Source organism: Ursus maritimus, unplaced genomic scaffold (genome assembly GCF_017311325.1).
Source record: "Ursus maritimus isolate PB19 unplaced genomic scaffold, ASM1731132v1 scaffold_3, whole genome shotgun sequence".
NCBI lineage: Eukaryota > Metazoa > Chordata > Mammalia > Carnivora > Ursidae > Ursus > Ursus maritimus.
In genome coordinates, this window is record NW_024425563.1 from 47,955,412 (window position 1) to 47,976,436 (window position 21,025).

General features: G+C 35.7%; 1 protein-coding gene across 3 annotated transcripts in view; it reads left to right on the forward strand.

The window, feature by feature from the left end:
• The first annotated feature begins 372 nt into the window (after positions 1-372).
• The window catches only part of SKAP2 (src kinase associated phosphoprotein 2), a 165,926-nt gene continuing 145,273 nt past the window's right edge, over positions 373-21,025 (forward strand). For 2 of the 3 annotated variants that reach the window (XM_008686427.2, XM_008686428.2), the window contains exons 1-4: positions 381-684; positions 10,026-10,131; positions 10,701-10,726; positions 19,221-19,328. In XM_008686427.2, the coding sequence (XP_008684649.1) occupies positions 618-684; positions 10,026-10,131; positions 10,701-10,726; positions 19,221-19,328 (307 nt within the window). In that variant the 5' untranslated portion in view covers positions 381-617. Of the gene's footprint in view, positions 685-10,025; positions 10,132-10,700; positions 10,727-19,220; positions 19,329-21,025 lie in introns of all 3 variants that reach the window. The other variant, XM_008686429.2, reaches the window with a different exon arrangement.

The window sequence follows — 21,025 nt, forward strand, 5'->3', positions numbered from 1 at the left end:
TTACCTCATTCAATCGGACAAAGAAGGCCATAATAGTTTAGGGCGGCCGAAAATTCATTGTGAGTTACCACGCGAGGTGTTAAACCCCGGCGGGGCTGACCTTTGGCTAGAGGTCCCTTAATCTGAAAACTTAGGGGCACTTTGGATATCTTATTTTTCGGGATCCTGGAGAAACTGCCAGCAGTTGCGCAGGTACCAGTAACCAAAATGGCTGCAAGGCGCTTCAGGCTCCAGATCAGGTGATGCAGCTTCAGTCCGATCCCTTCCCACCAGCCGCTCCTCCCGCTCCCTTACGTAGGGGTAGGTGTGGTCTGTTCGGAGGCTTTTTTCCGAGGCTAGGAAAACCCTAGGATACACACGCGCAGTTGGGGCCCTCGGGCGCCTCGGATCTCCGCCCAGCCCATCGCCCCGCCCCGATCTGCCGGGCGGGGCTGGGCCGAGAGTCCAGCAGCTGCTGGCTGGGGCTTCAGTGACTTCCTTGTTGTGAGCCCCGGCCCGGCAGTGTCCGGACTCGTAGCGCCGCTGTCCTTACCGGGACCGCTAGTCTAGGTCGCAGCCGCAACCTCGGTCCCCCTTTCAGCACAGGTCTTTTCCCCGCACGCCCCGCGCTCCCTAACATGCCCAACCCCAGCACCACCTCCTCTCCCTACCCCCTCCCTGAGGAAATTAGGAACCTGTTGGCAGGTAAAGAGCGGGGGAAGGGGGCGGGGGCGAGGAGACGGCGAGCCGGTGGGGACAGAAGCATTCAGCGTCTCTGCCTTCCCTCCCCATGCTTCCCATGTCTCCTGGCCAGTGGGAGCAGGACTGGGAATGGGGAAGAGGGGGCTCGGAAAGGGAGTGGGCGTGTGTTGAAATTTGGTTCGAGGATGGTGGGGAAGCCCTCCGTGATGGGCTGCACTAATGGGATCAGGGCATTTCTGTAGGCATCGTGAGGACGTCGTGTGCGTGTGTGTGTGAGAGAGAGGAGAAAGGGAGGGAGGGAGGGAATGATAATGAGTGCGTGTGTGAGAACTGGGAAGGGATCAGAAGTCAAAGAAGTAGTTCGTCGGTGGCCTGGCCAATGGAGGAGAGGGGTGTAAAGATGCAAAAAGATGTCTGAGCTACAGGTGTTAGAGGTTGTGGGACGCAAGGTTTTGTCATTTCTAAAAGTCTCTTTTTTTCTTAAACATTCACTGCGCTCTTATTTAAGACTTTCAAAGAGGGCCTGATTCTCAAATGGCCACTAGTCTTCAGCCTGAGTAACATATGAAAACAAAAAGGAAGTATGTGTTAAGGTCCAACTTCCTGTGTCACACGATGAAAGTACTTCATCTTTGCACCCTCATCTTCCCCTTTTCAGTTTTAAATGACCATTTATAGGAACTTACGTTAGGACTTAAAGATGCGGTTCTTCAAGGATATTACGAATCCGCTACTAATTCATAACTACTAGATTATGGAAGTGTATATTTCTGCACAAAGTAGAAAACACATCTTTCTAGGGTAGCACAAATCTTACCTATCCTGATGCTCTGGAATTCTTACCATCATTCACTTTGTCATAGGTACATCAGAATTCTAGAAACTGAATTTTGGTTGTTTTAGTTTAGTTGTCTCAAGTATTTATCTTTAAATATTGGTCATGAATAGCTGGATTAAAAGAGTTTCTTTTAGATGTCTATTACAAGTTGCTTATTTTTAACTCTTAAAAATTAATATTAAAATGTGACTTTTAAATAGTAAGTTGCTGTTAGAGCAGTGTGAGACTGAATCTCTTAATACGCTGTTTTGCTGGTTAGCATCATAAATATGATCAAGAGAATAAAACCAGTAGCGTATGAATGCAGACTTAACGTTTGTCTCAACACGATTACAGTGTGATAAATGCATTTGTTGTGGGATGGTATTTTACTCTAAGAATGTGTATTGTCATTAACGGGTACCACTAAGAAATGTAAAGAACTGTAAAGACTGATTGAAGGCAGCTTTTATTCCATTATATGAGAGTTTCCCATGAGTACTGATTTTGTTTTACTACAGTTAACATTTTCATTGTTACAATGCTGGAATTGCGTGTTTAGAATACTATTTTAATAACCAGACCAGAGGAGTGTTTACTCCAGAAGTAGATGCCACCACTTTCAGGATATTCTAGTTCTGAATTTTTGACTTCAAGAAATAAAGTACAGACCTATGGGTGCACCACCTTTAAAGCCTGAGAACTCCAACAGGAGGCAGTTTGCTGTTTGGGTCCATAATCGTACTTTTGCAGATAGTAGGACATATAGGTTATGAGACTTATTATTTTCTGATTCCCATAGATTACAAATATTTCATGTGGCCCTTATGTGTGTAATTTGTTGAAAGCTTAGAATTACATAATATTTAAATTATCTACCAATGCTAACTTCCTATATACTTCAGCCACTTCTCTCTTTAGTCAGTTAATATGCCTGCATAATGTCCGAAATGAGTGTTTTAAAAGTCATCTTATTGATGTTTTCAATATTTCATATTACTAAACAAATCACATATCAAAACACATGAAGTATTAAAAATATGAAAATATTAAAATTAAAAATATTAAAATTAAAAAATCAAAATTAATATTAAAATTTGGCTTATACTTTATTTTCAGAGGACACTTTCAAGAGGTATGGATTTGAGGGAGTATCTATCTATCTATCTATCCATTTTAAAGAAATGAAACAAGCGAACTAGTATTTTTTTTCAGGTTTCTTTTTTAACTTACCATTCAAAGAAAGTTGTTAACATTTTGTGTTTGACTGTAATTAAAATCTTTTTGGAGGTAGGAAAGGTTTCAAGAATAAAGGTTCTCAGCAGCTTTTTCACATTTTCCATCCAAAAAATTCTGTTGGGATTGTGCATGATTATTTGCATAATTCAAGTGTGTTGGGTAATAGTACATGGTTAGATTTAAAATTACTAAAACTATAGAGGGAGAGCATTGATTTGAATTTTAGAGATTGCTGGATTACCTAGTACTTTCTTTGAAACTAGAAGGAGATATTGGTAGTGGTGGTTGTAGTTAACAGTAAAGCACTCTGAGAATGCTTGACACTGTGCTAGAATTCCCAGGTAGAGAAGATAAGGACCTAAACTTTTCAGGCACTTAAAATCCTTGCCTACAGAAAAAAAAGGATATAAAGTCAAAAGATAATGCCTATCAAAATACCGTTGCTCAGGCAGTTCCCTTCGTGTTCCGTATGCCTATTATCCAGATCATTGTATGTCATATGTGTTAAATGTTTGACATTTGCACTGCTTGATAAAGATAGGTGCTCAATGTATTCTTATCAGTTTATATTATTTTCTCTTTGTTTTTCTTTCTGATTATAGCAGTTTTAGGCTTCCCTTCAATATTTGCTCCCCCTCTCTTCTCATTCCTTCCCCTCGAAACCATTCTATAGAAATGCAAAAACCCATAGATGCTATCATTCTTAACTCACATTTAATGATACTCTTGAAAAAGTGGCTATATAGTTTTGCCTGTTAGTGATTTATATTTCTGTGGAATCAGCATATTAAATCTTGAAAGCCTATACTTCTTATAAAAGTGTTGTATTATTCTTTTGTTACCTGAATAGAAAAAAGGTTATAGATATTTGTTAAAAGCAAATTTCGAACTGCCTGTGCAGTACAGGCAACCTTTAATTTTTTTTCACAACAATGGAGGAACAGGTTTAGCCTGGATAATTGGAATCAAGGATAATTCCGAATCTTGTCCATTTAATCTTTTCCTACATCCAAATATTTTGACTAGGACTAACAGCAAGAATAATCTTGATTTATGTGAGTTTTTCTTCCAGGCAGGCCAGAAAGTGAGAGGAACTAGAACCACGGGCTCCCAACCCCCTTCATTTGTTTAATCATCCTTTGAATAGTGGAGTGTTAGTAGTTTGCTATCAGATATTCTCAGTCATTCTCATTCATTTGTTTTAGGACAACATATTTGAAGAGAAAAGCTTTAAGAGGATGCAAGTTTCTTTTTATTAAATTAGAAAATGAAACCAACGCTAATAGGAGAAAATAGTGGTTGTCAGTACTCTGAAAAATCCAAACCAAACCAAACAAACAATAAACAAAGTGGCTATATGGTTTCTGCAAAGTGACCTTGAGGTTTTTTTCACAGGGCAATCTTGATTAGAAATATTGCATTTTTCCCTACTGGGGATTTCCAGAACATTTTTTCTTTTTTAAACTTCACACATTAAAATTGATAATCCCTTTAGGGGCACAAGGTAAAGAATGCAATTCAGTTGAAATACAGGGAGAATTTTTTCAACGCTAAGAATAGTATGGTTTGATTTCCACCTTTCCTAAGTTTCATTTATAATTTGGTCAACATTTTGGGTTTATTTTTCCTATGAGAATTATTTATGGCACATCTAGTGTCCCATAATTTGCTTCTAGGGCATTGGCTGAGTATGTAAAGGGAAGAGTGCCACCTACTGAGTCACCAATAGTCACCTACTTCTTTAGCACCTGAATTTCCTACAGAGCAAGAACAAGTCTGCCCCATTTTGGTAGTCATAACTCATGAGCATCAAGTTGCTCGAGGACATTTGATCTCAAAGTGAAATCAGTCTATGACACCTCTAAGGTTTTCTCTTCTAGAAATAGGAATATGTGTTTGTAAATCAAAGGATCAAAAATTTATAATTTCTTGTTATGGGTCAAATAACATAGATAAATTAAGGTGTGATGTTCAGAAAATTATTTGCCTATATTAAGCGCATAATATCCTACTTTTTCTTGAGAGGGAATCTTTGGCTGGCTTGCTTTCCATTGGAAGTATTTTCATCTCAGATGACTACATAAGGCTCTTAATAGTATGTGCAGTTTTTATAGTTACTCAACCCAAGTTATGACTGAGTTTCTTTGAAAAAAAAAAGGAATCTAAATATATTAAAAAATGAGAAAAAATTTCCAAATGGGTTTATCTCTACATTATCAGCATTAAAGTATTACTAGAAGGAAGATAGAAACAACAGCGTAGGAAAAGCCTCTGGTGATTTGAAACACACTTCAGTTGTCTCTCATAAATTTAAGATTAAGTGTCATATATGGGTGATAAAAGTGGCATAGGCTAGTTTTTATATACTCATTATTCACTTAGTTTGTCTTTTTCAATTAAAGCCAAGTCTATCTTTTTCATTCCACTGAGTTTACATTTCTTTTTCAATCACATACTGAACACATTACAATAGAAACTACCTAACAGTGAATATAGTGTAAATCTCAGACTAATGTGTTATTCACTGTGGCTTCTTTGAAAATGCGTGGTAAAAAGATTTTGATTATTATAAGATGTTATTTATCAAGAGTCATCTTTTAGAGGTGAAAGATGTTCATCTATATTCTTCAGCAGCCCAGTTTTCTATCAAAATAAATCATTTAGCCTCCAAAGCCAATCTTGAAAATTCTGTCAGATGATTGGATTATAAGACTCAGGAATGTTTTACTTATTGTACTGTGAGAACTCCTTGTGCTTGTTCATGTGTCTTCTTCCATGTTTGGAACATCCGCAGTTCAGCCATAACCTGTAAAAGTGCTAAGTAATCGAGAGAAGCCACTGATTAGAGAATCAATGACTTTTCACTTAGCCATTTTCCAAATTTGGACGTTGGCTCCATTGATCTACATGTGCCCAGTTTAATTGATTTTTATGTTTTTACCAGTAGGTGTTTGGTCAGACTGTACCCCCCCCCCGCCTTAACAGAGAAGAAAAACTTTTTTGTTTGTTTGTTTTGTTCTGATGTCAGCTTAAAGTTTGGTTAGGATTCTTACCATATTAAGTTTGGTAATAGTACCTTAGTGAATATGCAGTAAAACCTGGTCCAATTCATGAAGTGGAGAAGGATGTGGAATTAAGTAAGTAGAGCCATTTGGAGGTGAGGTGTAATTGGTTTTACACTTATGTTATTGACGTGGAGCTGAGCACATAGTAGTGGATTCAGTCCAGTTCTTGGCCCCTCTCTTGTACAATTCAGGCCGTCACAGAGGCTGTGTGTGTGTGTATGCAGGCAAGCCTTCTCAGGGTGCTATTGCGTGGTTGGGAGAGGAGGCAGAAGACATCAGGTGTCACCTTTGTGACTTATTTACAACCCCCCAGGAAGTCATATTCCAGGCTGCTTGCTGGTGAAGGATGGGGAGGGCAAGTGGCCAAACCTCAGCTTTCTTCAAGAGTGAAAACCTGTGTATGAGCTTTGAATGGGTGGCAGTTTATTTTTTCACTTGCAAGAATTTAAGAACTGTTCTAACCTTTTATGGTTTCAAGTTTTTCACTGTGTGATCCATATGGAAGGTGGTAGAAAGCAGTTAGCACCTCTCTCTCTCTCTCTCTGTACCTGTCTTAGCCACTTGGACTATAGGGGGAAATGTAGGGGGTGGGCAGTTTTTCTGGGGGTCCATTCCTACAGAAAAAGAAAAAAAAAGAGGAAATAGGAATACCATTCGGTGGTTTGGTATGTGCTGTGTTTGCCTCTTAGGGGTTGTGATGGCTTTTGAGAGGTTTCTAACTTAAACTGCCTGAGATTGCTGAGCCAAGACATGATGTCATCTTTTAATTTTGTTTTCAGACCTTAACAGTTATCTACAGAGCAGTTGTAAGTCTGATCTTCTCAGGGCCCTCTCCCCCAGATCTTTACAGCTGTACGGGGAGATAAGGTTTATTCTTGACAGCGTTAAGGTGTAAAACGAGCAAGAATCACCACCACATTTACAGTCTCTGGGATAACTTTTTCCTTGGTGATGACTCGGGGGCAGAGGCTGATGGAGATGGGGCTAATTCTGGGGTTAAATGCCAGCGGAGCTGACCCGCGGTCTGCGTGGCTGCGGGCGGGGTGGTGGTGGTGGGGGGTTAGACCTGCTACGTTGGGGTTCCCGGGAACTGTGTCTCCGCGCGGGCCGGGCGGGTCCCCAAGCTTGGATGAGTGTGTGCGTGAGTGCAAACCCCTCCCTCTGAGGAAGAGGAATTCTCACTCGCCAGGCCGAGAGGCTAGGGAGGAGGCAGGCTGACCTTTTCTTGCAATCGAATTACGGCTGTTCCCCGAATTACAGGCAGTCTGGAGTCCATGAAATCTACATATTAACCGAGGGACACGACCCCTAAAGGAAGGTAGAAAAGGGCTAACACGCTCGCTAGTTTATCCTTTGCCCGGCTACTCAGAGCACAATAAAAAGCTTCAAATCTCTTTTCCAACCAGCCAGAGGAGCGCTTGATTCGTCCAGGACTTTTATTGCCCGCTTTTGAAATATTACCCTGGCTCTGAGCTACAAAGCCACAGATCCAGTCCCATTTGGCGAGGGCGCTGCCCCAAACCTATGCTCCCTGCTCATAGCTCCTATGACTGGAACCCCGGGGTTTAACACTCCCAAGTGTCCAGTGTTCGAGGACCGCAGAACCGAAGTGTCTCGCAGGAAAGCCCAGAGTAACTTAGCGCTCGCCGGGTCTTTGCGCTGGGCGAGCATGGTCCCTGCTTTGCGCAGGAACGCGGCCGAAGGTCCCCCGTGCACCCAAAGGGCGTCCGGTGCCTGGGAGAGGCTGGTTTTATTCAATTCGAAAATAAATGGGCACAGTGTGGATTTGAAAGAAATAACCCAGATTTCAAAAACTTCAAAACCGACTGAATCTGTGAGCACCAACAAACTAAGATTTCAGGAATCAATTCCACTTTAAAGTTCCTAACTTATTTGTTAAAAAAGAGAAAAAACAAAAGAAAACAGCAAAAACAGTTCTTACACTTTTCTTGTCTCCTTAGGAAATAATTTATTAAAAATCAGTGTTTATTAAATCTTTTTGTTGCCTTATACCCCCTTTCTGGGATTAGTTTAAGAATAAATACATCAAGACTACTCTAAAACATTAGATCTTGTCCCTTGCCAGATCTCCGAATCTCCTCCCCCTCAACGAACAAACAATCCGATTCTTTCAGCAGTCTCATACTCTTATAACAAGCATTTCCTCATAAAATAACAGGGGTCAGAATTTTAAAAATGTTTTTTGGGAGTGTTAGGAAACCCTATATAGAGCATTGCAGCTTTTTATGTTTTCTGAGTTTTTATAGGACTGAAACGACCTTTTAAAGAAATAACTCTTGGTCTGTAATTCCTTCGTTATTGCTTCCGGAGATAGAAAATAGATCCTGTTTGTTTAAATTTGGATTGTGTAATGAAAATGTAAAATAGGCAATTAAATACTTGTGGATGAGGGAATTAAAGACAAACACTGAGCGAAAGTTACATTAAGCAGACTATTCACCAATCATTGTGCCAGAGATTCTCCCAAGTACTGAGTCCGGTTGGAAGAAAGAATCAGCAGTAGAGATGCTACTCCTTCCCTTATTCCACTTTTATCTTAACCATCTCAGAGAAGCCAGTGATCTTTTCCATTTCAGCTAATGTCTGAATGTCCAAAGGTTGCTTGTTTCTCTGGGTAAAAAAATTAGAGTTTAGAAGAGAGTGCTTTTTCGTGTGTGTGTTTTTAAATAAGTGTCATTATTTTGAACTCGCTTTGGAAGTCTGGGTCTCACTTGCACTGGTTATGAATTATGTCTGTATGTCCTCCTCTTCAAAATATGGACAGCTCAAGTAAAGAGAAGCTGTGGCATTTTCTTTCATTTCGTTTTGATACTTGTAACATTAGTCATTAATGGACTTCAAACCAGAAAGCTATTTAAAAAAATTATTCCAAGATTAAATTTTAATTCTTTCCCTTGTCATATTGATTTAGTGAAAAATGGTCTTTATACATTTATTATGAATGTATGGGATAACAGTTTAATCAACTTTGCTTATTGGATCAAGATACTATTGTAATCAAGAATTTAAAATCGATTACAACGTTCTATCTCAAAGACTAGGTTTTAAATTGTTAATTATAAGTACAGTTGAAAGACTATTATAGTGCTTTGAATTAATTACATATACTATTATCATATGCTTTGGTACTGTCTTTCTATCAGTGTGAATTAGGAGACAAAGTAGTTAAATAAAAAGAAAGTAAAACATACATACATCTCTTCAGTATGAAATATGGATGGTTTACAGTCATACTTACTTTATGGTGTATCCTTTATATTAGATATCTCAAAGTAAAACTTGAACTTCTGAATATAAAATTAAAATTGCACAGTGGTTCATGAACAATATGAATCAAACCAGTAAGGACTCGTTGGAATTTTGTACTAGAAAAAACTAGAAAGCAGAATAATTTACAAGTTTACTAAATTAAAAAAAAAAAGAGGCCTTGTGGAAATGTTATATGAAGCCATGGAAATCTTATTTCTTGGTTACTATATTTTTAAATAGTGGATGAATCTATTTTTGCCACTTCTTCCTTTATTTAAAGAAATATTTCCAGGTGGTAATACCGAGGCAGAAAGCAAGAGCACATAAAACCACACAGCAGATTATCTTTTTTTTTTTTTTTGAAGGTGGCTGGTAGAATGGGTGGGGCAGGTAGGAAGGAGGAGGGTTTGATTTGGAATCTTGGCTAGAAGAAGGGATTTATTTTTTCCTTTAAAACATTAAATATTGCACATACCTGAAAATGGATTACACTGGACAAAACAGGCCCTTGCCAGAGACATTAGCTTATATTGATATAATATTGTGAATGACCCATTCATACGGGAGCTTACAAAATACTATAAAATGATAGTAACATATGCATAAAAGCTCTGTGCTTGCTTTTATATGAGAGAATTTGTTTTATGGGGCACCATAGTTTATTAAAACTTGTGAGCTTCTCTCTGGTTTAATGATGCCAAACATCCAAATAGCATTTGCTGTGCTAAGCATAAGTAGAGCATACACATTTTATTAGCTAAGTGGTGAGCAGATTTGTCCAACTTAGTATTTGAAACATATTTCTACTGTTATGCTTTGGATTGATAAATAACTGTAACAAATTGTACAGATATTAACACTTATGGGTAGAAACAATCATTGTCCTATTTGTCTTCACAAAAAATGATTCTTTCCTATAATTTGTATCCTGTTTCTTATATTTCATGGTTTAGATGTTGAAACATTTGTGGCAGACACACTGAGAGGGGAAAATTTATCCAAGAAAGCGAAGGAAAAGAGAGAATCCCTTATTAAGAAGATAAAAGATGTAAAGTCTATGTAAGTCACTTACTCGCTGTTTATTATTTCTTACTTAGAAGCAACTTTGTAGTTAACATTTTAATAAAGAATTATCACGGAATTACTTTTTTTATGTCCTAATTTAGTTGGTGTTAAATATTTTAAGGGACAAAATATATGTTGACTATAATAGTTTTTAAAAATTGATACACTTATATTATCCTTTTTTGTGAAGGTTCTTGATTATATATTTTTTCTAAGCATTCTAGCAAAATCCAACTGTTTATTTTGATTATTTGAGGATATATTTGGTTTAAATAATAAGACAAAGGTAGGTTGAGAATTTTAATATAAATAGCTCTAGATATGGAAATGAATAAATGTATATCGTGAATATTAAAGATTTTGATTCTACTACTGTGTCTTAGGTCTTCAAAAATCCTTTTATTATAAATCCATAAGCCTTTCGGAATTGTTATTTCAGGATAGGAAGTACTTTTTTCTCTGTGTATTTATGACATAGATTTTAAAATATTGCCAACGAATAGACCTTGTTTTGATTTGTCACCCCTCATTTTAAAATATAATATTCTTGCTTTATTTTCCAGCTATCTTCAGGACTTTCAAGACAAAGGTAAATTCTCAAGTTTGTCCACCTTGAAATTTTTTATTCTTGTAGAGATGTTCAATAGGGTAATCTAAAACGTACTAAAATTTGATAGTTGGGATCAAAATTTATATTTCTATATTGTATACTTACACTTTCAAGATGAGAGTGCTAGCTCCCCCTGCTGAGAAAAAAATTAAAAAGCATATCCAGAATCTACTCGGCACAACCTCCTGATGCAGAAATCTTGTGTATTTAACATTCTTCGGTGTTCTGATGTTTTTTCACGTTGTGGCAGAACTTTGTTAAGACAAGTATATACTTGCAGCTACACATCGAATCATTTGGTAAAGCAGAGGTGAGATACCAAGCCTACACCATTTAACACAGCAGAGAAGATTCTATTGCTGTGATGGGATCAGAGGGCCTGTGGCTGGCTGCTCATAGGTAATGTTTTTAGAGAGTAATTGTCTTAAAACAGTATCAATTTTTGTTTGAAAACACGAGTAGAATCTTTTCCAAATGCTGGTTTTTATTATTGTGATTCTTCTGATATGAATAAATGTGTGCTATAGAAATTTTCAGAACAGGAGTTCAGTTTATTTGTTTGAAATATGTGAGAGTGCTGGTAACCTGATTGACTTCCTTTAGATTTGGGGGACGGTTGTTTAGCGTGTTGAAAACCAAATCAGGAAGGGCATAGGAAGTTCCTACTATTTCATGTCTTCAGTTCTGTAAGGGAAACGGTATGGCCCTTACTTCCAGGATGCTCATTCATAGGTCATGACCTGAAGCCTGTGGATGCGGGTATGAGGGTCACAACATGAGGTCAGCTAACCTGTGTGGAGTTTGGATCTGGGTTTGGGGAAAAGCAGTATGGCATCTTCTATAGCAGATTCCACAGAGTAATTCATATCTCTGCCAACTGAGAAGTGAGAGAGTAATGACAGTTTCAATAAACCAAGTACTTCACCAGACAGACCTAAATCCAAATACTTAAAAGGAAACCATAGTTTTCTTTTCGCATTAAATCATCAAGAACGTTGTGATTGAAGGGATTAGAAGAGATTTTTTTTTTCATATGGAAAATTTTAACACTATTAAATAAAGGGAAGAGCAGGAAACTCTTCTTCCCCACAAATACCCACTTCTTTGTACTTGACAACCAATCCTGAACTGTGGGTTTAATCATACTGCATTTTGTTTGGTTGAATATAGACATCATGAATTTATGCATTCTTACTGTAACTTTTCTACAGTGCACTGTTTATAGAGGAATACTAGATTTTAGGTTCTGTCTTAAAGGACATATTCTGTTCCTGTGATTATTTATCAGACTCTCATTGTGACTTAATTATTTGTACATTAACATTTTTTAAGCTAAGAAAGCGTGATAATGAAGTCATTGTATAATTGTATATGATTCAATAATAGGGTAGGAATTTTACCTTTGGTATTCTGGTTTAGGACTTGTTCAGATGTGTAGATATTAAAATTATATTGCTGAGATACAGTTTTTGTCTCTAAAGAGAATGGAAATTTATAGTATTTCATAGAAAGTGAAAAATGAGCCTAGAATAGGAGTTCAAATACCACAGAATTCAGAGATTCCCCATAACCATCTTTCTCTGAATAAGTCATTTGTAGTTCAATATTCCTGTACTGAATTAACTAATCACCAAGAGTGCCTGCTTAAAAGTAAGCCTATGGATAAATTAGGTGTATACCTTGAAGAAATATGAGAAGCTGAGTAATTTTATGCCATTATACCCTCAAAGTATATTCAGCTTTGTTCTAAAAAAAATTATTCCTGTAGTTAGGGGTAGCAAAGTTAGTACAGACTTCACAGTTACGAAGTAATTATTCAAGATACATCTCTTTTTAAAAATAGGAAATTAGTAATTATTAAATCTCTACATTGAGTAAACTCATCTAAGTATGTTTCAATAGTGCTGCTTTTCTTTTTTTTCTTATATTTTCTCTTTGGGGTTTTGGGTTGTCTTCATCCGAGGAAACCTGGGCAGAATTCCTTTTGGCTGTTTTCCTGTTCTCTCTTTTTCTCCCTCACACTCTCCCTCTCTCAGGTCAATATGGGGTCACAATGAAGTAAACAGAGGATTTTCCCCCTCCTTTTTACTTTTATATTCCTATTTCACCAATTTTATCTTTTTAAAATGACAGTTAAATACCATTTTAATATCATTAATGGAAGAAAAAAGGACCAGGTGAACAGTTCTTAAATAAAATGAATTAATTCAGTTATTCCGAATTATTAGTTTGTCTAATGTACATGGGTGTTTATCATCCTTCCTTACTCCTTCTGTATCTCCTCCCTCCCCTTACACTGTAGGTACTACCCCCTCATCCTGAGATTTAACAATACAAAAATTATAGTTTGATGTTTTTCAATTCTTAAAACTAGTTGAATTGGTAGGGTTGTTGAAACACTGAGCTGCATTGATCTTAGAGGATTTTAAAAAAGTATTTCCTTTTTTTTTTTTTTGGTGAGAATAGTTTGAACTTGTAGAAACTTATTTTATTACAGTGGCTCTTGGATATTGAAGCTTGTTCATTAAGTTAATTTCTATTTGTTGTTTATATTCATTTTCAGCTATTGTCTGAAAACTTCCCTTTTCATTTCTTTAATTTATTAAGGATTCTTGATTTATCTCCTTCTATACTCAAGTCTGGATTCTCCATTGAGATCTGATAAATTGTGACTTTAGAATAAATTATCAGTTTATTTTCTGAATTCCTTAGTTTTACTTGTGTATAAGAAAGATTTGAATCTAAGCAACTAGAACCCATCTTGCTTAGTTTGGTCCCTGTTACTTTTTTGAAATTTTCCCTATTCTATCTAGAATAAAGAGCTCCTTCTTTTTTTTTAAGATTGTATTTATTTATTTATTTATTTATTTATTTATTTATTTGAAAGCTTGTGCATGAGAGGGGGGAGGGGCAGAAGGAGAGGGAGAGAGAATCTTTTCTTTTTTGAAGATTTTATATACTTATTAAGAGGAGGTGAGTGTGGGTCAGAGGCAGAGGAAGAGAGAGAATCTCAAGCAGACTCCACGCTGAGCATGGAGTGTAACTCAGGGCTTGATCTCATGACCTGAGCCAAAATCAAGAGTCAGATGCTTAACCGACTGAGCTCCCCAGGTGCCCCAGAGGGAGCTCCTTCTTAGATCCTTTAAATATTGTACATGATGGGGGGGGGCCTGGGTGGCTCAGTCGGTTAAGTGTCTGCCTTCGGCTCAGGTCATGATCCCAGGGTCCTGGAATCCAATTCCGAATTAGACTCCCCGCTCAGCGGGGAGTCTGCTTCTCCCTTTCCCTCTGCCCCTCCCCACCCCTTGTGCTCTCTCTCTCTCTCTCTCAAATAAATAAATAAAATCTTAAAAAAATATATTGTATATGATGGGGTAACTATCCCTAGTTTCCTATTCTTGGTTGCAATATAGCCTAATAGTATAGCGTGTACTCTTGAATTTAAGTTTCATGCACTAAAATCATGCTACTTTTAGAATTATTTTAGAATAGAATTATGATTATCTTAGAATTTGTTCCTGTCATATGACATGGTCAGAAGTCCCTTAAATGTGATCTGAAGTAATTATTTTTTTAATGAAAATATATTACTAATTGAGTAAAGACTGTTATTGACTGAGTATAAGACAGAATTTTCTGATATACATTAGGTATATGATAAAAAAGTTTTACTTGTATCTTGCCCTTATATTAGTCTTTCTTTTACTCCAGTGTAATTTAGGTATGATTAATTTCTTTATAAAATGATTAAGATAATGTGAAGATACCTATGCATGACACATAAATGTCTACTGACATTCAATAAATATTATATTAATGTGTATTCTCAGATTCAGCTTCATTTATCAAGAGGATTTAAGTAAATCTTAATTTATAATTCAATTTCAAATAATTTTTGAGGAAATTATAAATTATTGAAAGAAGGACATATTAACATGAGACAAATATTTCAAGAGAATATTTTCAAATTTGTAAAATATTAGTGTCTATAGCTTAAAAATGTGAACATATTGTTTTCAGTTCCCTTTAGATGCTAAAGCTAAAATGCTCTCATTTTCTTCTTTAAAATATTTTTCCTCTAATTAAAAAAATTATGTAATCGATTTTGTCCTTGAGTCTTCATTGATATTGTTAAATATGCATAGATTTAGTTAGCAATTTCCTTTACCTCATTTGTGTTATTAAGTTTATTAATGGACTAAAGTGCCTTTTTTAAATAGCCGTACTGTTAGGTAAGAAGGGATTCATTTTAGTTTGTTCTGATGGAATCCTTAAGAACACAGAAAAGTCAAAAGTTTGGATGATGTTTAATTTCCTTTCCTTTATCCTTTTTAATATAGTATAGTTTGGTTGAAAGTTCTCCCACCAGTGAAATCTGAGCAAATAACTTGAGCTCTCTCCCTGGCCCCCACCAATCTCTGGCCTTGTACAAATGTGTTAAGTATGTCTGAAATTATGGGGCCTATAGTAGAAGAAGTGTAGTTCAGGGGTAGTGCTTGAGAAATGATATCCTGATTTTAAAGCTCTGCCTAATACGTGCTTGCTAGTAAGCCCTCCGACTGCAGACGAGTTGTGCACAGAATCTCCTTCCTTGTGGTGACTTAAATCTTTCAAAGTCTTAAGAATTAAACTACAGATTCCCTTAAGAAATGACACGTTAAATGCTTAATTCTGTCAATTTATTTGTATGTTATTACTTGAGAAATTAATTTGGACAAGCAAACGGAGTAGAGAATTAGAAATTAATTTGTTTTCACTCAAGTCATTTTCTCCTCAAGTTTGCCTTTCATGCTCTAAAGGGGGAATGACTATCACCTAAGTTTTAGGCATATTATTTAGTTTCATGTTTACCGGATTGTGTTTCAGATAGGACTTGTTTGACAAAACAAGCAGTAAATTGGTTCAGTCACCTTCAGCGGTGGTGGAGATCATGACCGTTCAGCTGCTGGTGGGCTTCATCTCCAGGCATTCAGGAAAATCTTAATTGAGGATGAACACTATAATAAGGAAGGGATAATAGTGATTTGAACTCCATTATTATAAACTTAAAAATGTTTATCAGAGAAATATGCTGCTGAGGTAAGATTCAGCTTTGATTTTGCCATGATATTTAAGTTACCACTGAAATTATAGGCAGGGACGTCTTGGATCATTGTCTTTTAGACTGTTAACTTTGTATCGTTAATTAAACTTTTAAAAGTTGTGGGATAAATCAAATCGTTTTCTAGGGAAACAAGAAACAGTATTAATGAGCAACAACCCCATAATTATCCTTGTGAGTACATAACAGGGACACATTCATGTCTTTTCTTTGCGCAATAACTTTTACAAAGAAGTATTTTTAAACTGATCATTAATTTTATGACCACAGAAATGAGATGCAAAATTTATGCTGTTGTCATTGGCACAGGCTCAAGGCACCACTGACATTATGTGTGATTGTAATAGAATGGCTGCCAACTAATGATTCTGTAGACATTTCATTTGAGCATGCTTTTCTTTTAGATGTCTGATTAGGCTGTAATGCTTTCAATTATGTCTGTAAATTGTATTGGATACGTTTACCTGATGCCCATTGTTGCTTTGGAGTTCAGTTTTCTATTACATAAACACAAGTTGAACATTTACCTTTTAATTTATAGAAGTCTTTGCAGGTATAGCTGCAAATACTCAGCCCCTGGGGAGAAAAAAAAAAGCTTTGCACTACTCAACAGCGACCCCTGTGTTCAATTAAAGGTCCTTATAACACAGCTCTTTATTGGGTTGAAAAAAAAATAATTGGGAAGGAGGAAAAGGGATGGATCATCCCTGGAACAGCAGTAAAATGAAGAAGACCATTTTGAAAAATGATGTGTCCTTTCAACCTAATGCGGGTTGAAAAGGGAATAACCCTATATAGATATCACAGAGATTAAATTTTTTTTTTTTTTTTTTTTTTTTTTACTTTCTGGGTTAATTCAAGGGAGCTTAAAAAAGGGAAAAAAAGGAAGGGAGGAGGAGAAATGAAGCCAGTAGCAGTATTTAATTTATTTTGTTTTAGGTAAGTGTAAATTATCCCATTAATTGTAAAAAAACATTTGAAATGAGCTGCAGTTCTTAGAATGGTAAGCTGAAGACAATTTAATAAATAATATAAAAAGTTTTTTTAAAAAAACACAAAAACCACAGAAGTCTTTAACATGTTAGTAACCAACTTGTATAAAATATTCTTAACTCATTAAATATTATTTTATAGCTTTAATAATGATCCTTTTGCTGTGTACATACATAAATACATATCAGGGTGTGCATGTGTATATGTGTGTATATACATGGATACACACATAAAAACAATGGATATTATCAAAAGATAACAAATCCAATTTTCAAAACTTTTTAACTTTTAATTTTTTTCTGTGTATTTCACATAGAGTTTAATACATTTAAGCCTGAGTATCTGAATCTTTTTCAAAATTATTTCCTGTGTTCATTGGTTTTACTCTTGTATTTTTATATTCCTAACAGTGTAATATGCTAAGTGCTAAGTTGGTGCAATATATTTGAAGTATCTTGATCCTTTTTTTTTCACAGCGAGATTTATAGCTCACGCTATGAAATATCCTTAGCAAATTCATACCATAGCAATTCTGACTTTATCGAGAATATAAGGATACTCCAGCAACTAAGAGCAATTGAGAGTTTTGTGATCTTTACTACTATATATTCCACGAGCTGTCATTCCATGTCCGAACATATTTTCACTAGCACTTTATGAGTTTCTCTCTTACCTCATATTTAAAATCAGAGCATGCTTTTCATAAGAGAAATATTGTAAGGGATCACTGAATGTTCTGAAAAGTACTTTGAACATTTTAGTCTTTTTTTTTTTAATTTTAAGATTTTACTTATTTATTTGAAAGAGAGTGCGTGAGCATGGGCAAAGGGAGAAGCGGACTCCCCACTGAGCAGGGAGCCCGATGTGGGACTTGATCCCAGGAGCATGGGATCATGACCTGAGCAGAAGGCAGATGCTTAAGGGACTGAGCCACCCAGGTGCCCTGCTTTGAACATTTTAAAAGAAAAAGAAATTAAGATCTAAAGAATGAATAGTGTTCACATTTGTTCCTTGGATTCTTTGGGGGGGAAGAAACATCCCCATGTGGTGCACCTGGTGGTGGAATCACCAAGGACAGTAAGATAGTCCTCTGTCTTCTGCTCTTACTGCCTTGATGGGAGAGAGCCCTATCTTTTTCAGGATAAGGATGATGGATGCTGATGAAATGCCAAAATTACAAAGAAATAGAGACGAATATTGATTTTTTAAATTACTTTCACAGTGTTCTGAAAGGGCCTATTTCCTCTACCAAAAATAGGGTGAAAAATAGGGTGCCACCCATTAAGTGGATTTTAGAGGTTACAGATGTTTTTTGGGGAGAGTGGTAGCTTTAATCTGGATCTGCTCAGCAACCGTGGTCTTGAAGTAATGCTGTAGGGTCTTTAGGATTCCCATGGAGGTTTTCGTCGTGCTTTTTGGGTAATCCCGGAGGTAGCTGGTCTTCTCTTGAATTATCAGATAATTGATACAGTATAAAGCATACAGTTTTTTGAATTTTGTTGGATTTTGTTTGGATGTGGTTGAATATGGTTGAAAAATGAGTGCTTATATGTAACCAAGCTAGCAAATATCTGATTCACTTTTTGTTTTGTTTTTTTTTTTAATTATTCTAAACGGGTATGTGGGAAAAACCCAAACCACAAGATTTTATTGTGGGGATTAAATGACTTCAAACCAACCAACCAACCAACCAACCTAGGATTTGGAAATCATGTAAAAACTGGCTAGAACATTAAAAAAAATGGTAACATATTACTGAATGAAAATTGAAGGTGTCAAGTTGTAAATCACTTTGTTTGAACTTAAAAGGGTATATGAGTTTTAAAGTAGTTTTTCCCATAAAGGATTCTTGCTCTTGAAAATGCTATCGAGTATTTTTAATCTACTCTGATGTAACCCTGTGATTTTTCATGAAAACATAAAATGTGCCTATGGCTTTGAATTGTCAATTTCTCATCATAATTTTTCAAATTATCGAGTAGGTAAATAGAATTAACAAATTATTTTCTCTCTTATGCTTTCCATTTTTTTTGTTATTATTTGTTATTATTTTGGTTCTGTTTCTTTTTTTTGTTTCTTTGTTTTAGATACACAGTCTGTTTTATCCTGCTTCTACTTTTTTTGTATTCATCTTTGTAGAGACCATCGTAATTTTGGAACTTATATCCTTTCGTCTCAGAAATAAGCAGTTGTCCACTGACTTCCAGATACTCTTACTTTATTTAAGTTACAGTAGATATATGTTAAAATAGGACCTATTTTTACTCTGTTCTTCCATGACAGTGACTAGGTTTAATAGTAAAGTTTACCTCTCTTGACGAAGTAACATTTTTTAAAGATGGCTAATGTATAAAAGGCTTTTCTCTGATTCTTCTGTAGGTGATGCAGAAGATGGGGAAGAATATGATGACCCTTTTGCTGGGCCTCCAGACACTGTGTCCTTAGCCTCAGAAAGATACGATAAAGATGACGAAGCCCACTCTGAAGGTATGTGATATTTGCCGTCAAATATACCTTTAGATATTCCAACACAAGACAGTGCGGTGCGTAGAGGTGGTGGTCTTGTCAGAAAGCAGTAAATGCGGAGGCTTCAGTTAACTTACCTTTACCAGAACCTTTTAAGGAACAGAAGAGCTCTCTCTAGTGGTTTTCTTAAGTATGTAGTTCCTTCTTTTCCTAGGAAATTTTCTTGACTAGAATTTTTAAGAGAGTATTTACATTGTTGTATGAATATTATTAGTGAGTCTGTTGGTTAATTTAATATTATCAGATTCTTGCTTAATTTTATTGTGCTGCTGAATGGCTTCTTGTATTATTTATTTTATAAATAATGAAAAAGATTTTTGATCTTTTTTTGGAAAACTTCATATAAAATGAGTTCATAAAATATTAAATTAATTATTCTTGCATTGCCTTCTCACATTAAGACAGGTTTTCATCAGATGCTTCTTTTAATACACATTCTCATTTTTCTCTGTCACCTAAAGATACCCATATTATACAATAGTATTATAATGTTTTATATTAATTGAATGAGTAATAAAGTCGATTGTCTATCTCTTCATAATTTTTAAAAACTCGCCAAAGTTATGAAACTCGCTCTGAGTGTAGCGCGTGCTTTCTCTGTTATAGCCGGCTGAGTGCATCTGCCTTCTAGAGACCTTATAAGGGTGATATATAGTTATAAATTAAGAATGTGTATCGATAAATTAGCCATGCATATTAATTCGTGGCACTCAAAGTTTCACGGAGACACAGAAATGAATAATGCCTTCTGCCACCGTATGATGATCAAACTGTGCAGTTCCATCTCTAAATACAATTGCTGAATGAAAATATGCTTCCTGCAACAGAGCACTCCACATTTTATGTTATCCAGATTATTCCCTTTGGAAACATAAATTGCTTTTATGAGGTATAAAATTATGTCTATTGCAGAACAGGGATAAGTCAAGTACATGCATAAGTGATAAACATTCTAACCACTGATTCAGAACAACACAATTTTTTTTTTATATTCAGAACTTTGTACAATGTGTAGCAATAATAATCATATCCATTTTATGTTGAATTTTACATTTTGGCAAACATTTCATTTCTATTTTTAAAGGAAGAGATTTCTTTCTCTCATAGTCCCTATTTTTTAAAAAGATGCACATTTCTCTTCAGTCACACTTCTTATCTGAAACAGAGCATTACCCTTCCTAACCTGGTCTTCAAAAGCATTTCTACTAGAAAATGTTTTATAATTGATGAAATAATGTTTTCAGGCAAAACAGTGAATCATTATTTGAGTTGAACTGTTTTTCAGACACATGACAATGATTTGTTTTGCTTCTCTGTTAAGTGTTGGTAGATAGAAATGAGTATGTGGGTATATGTATACGTATACAGAAACAGAATATTTATACTCAAGAGGATGTACATGCAACACACACAAAATGTTCGTAGAGTATATATGCTCAGAGTTTTAAAAAATAGCATAAATAATTTGAAGTACAAGGGAGCATTACGTACATTCTTAAAAAATTTTAACCTAAAAAATCCAACAATTAAATATCTATGCGAGCCAGTGTTTTGTTAGAAAAAGTGAATTGTTATTAAATTATAATGCATTTACATAATTATCAGATTTTCTTTATTATGAATAAATAATTTATCATGTTTGTTTTCATAACCAAATA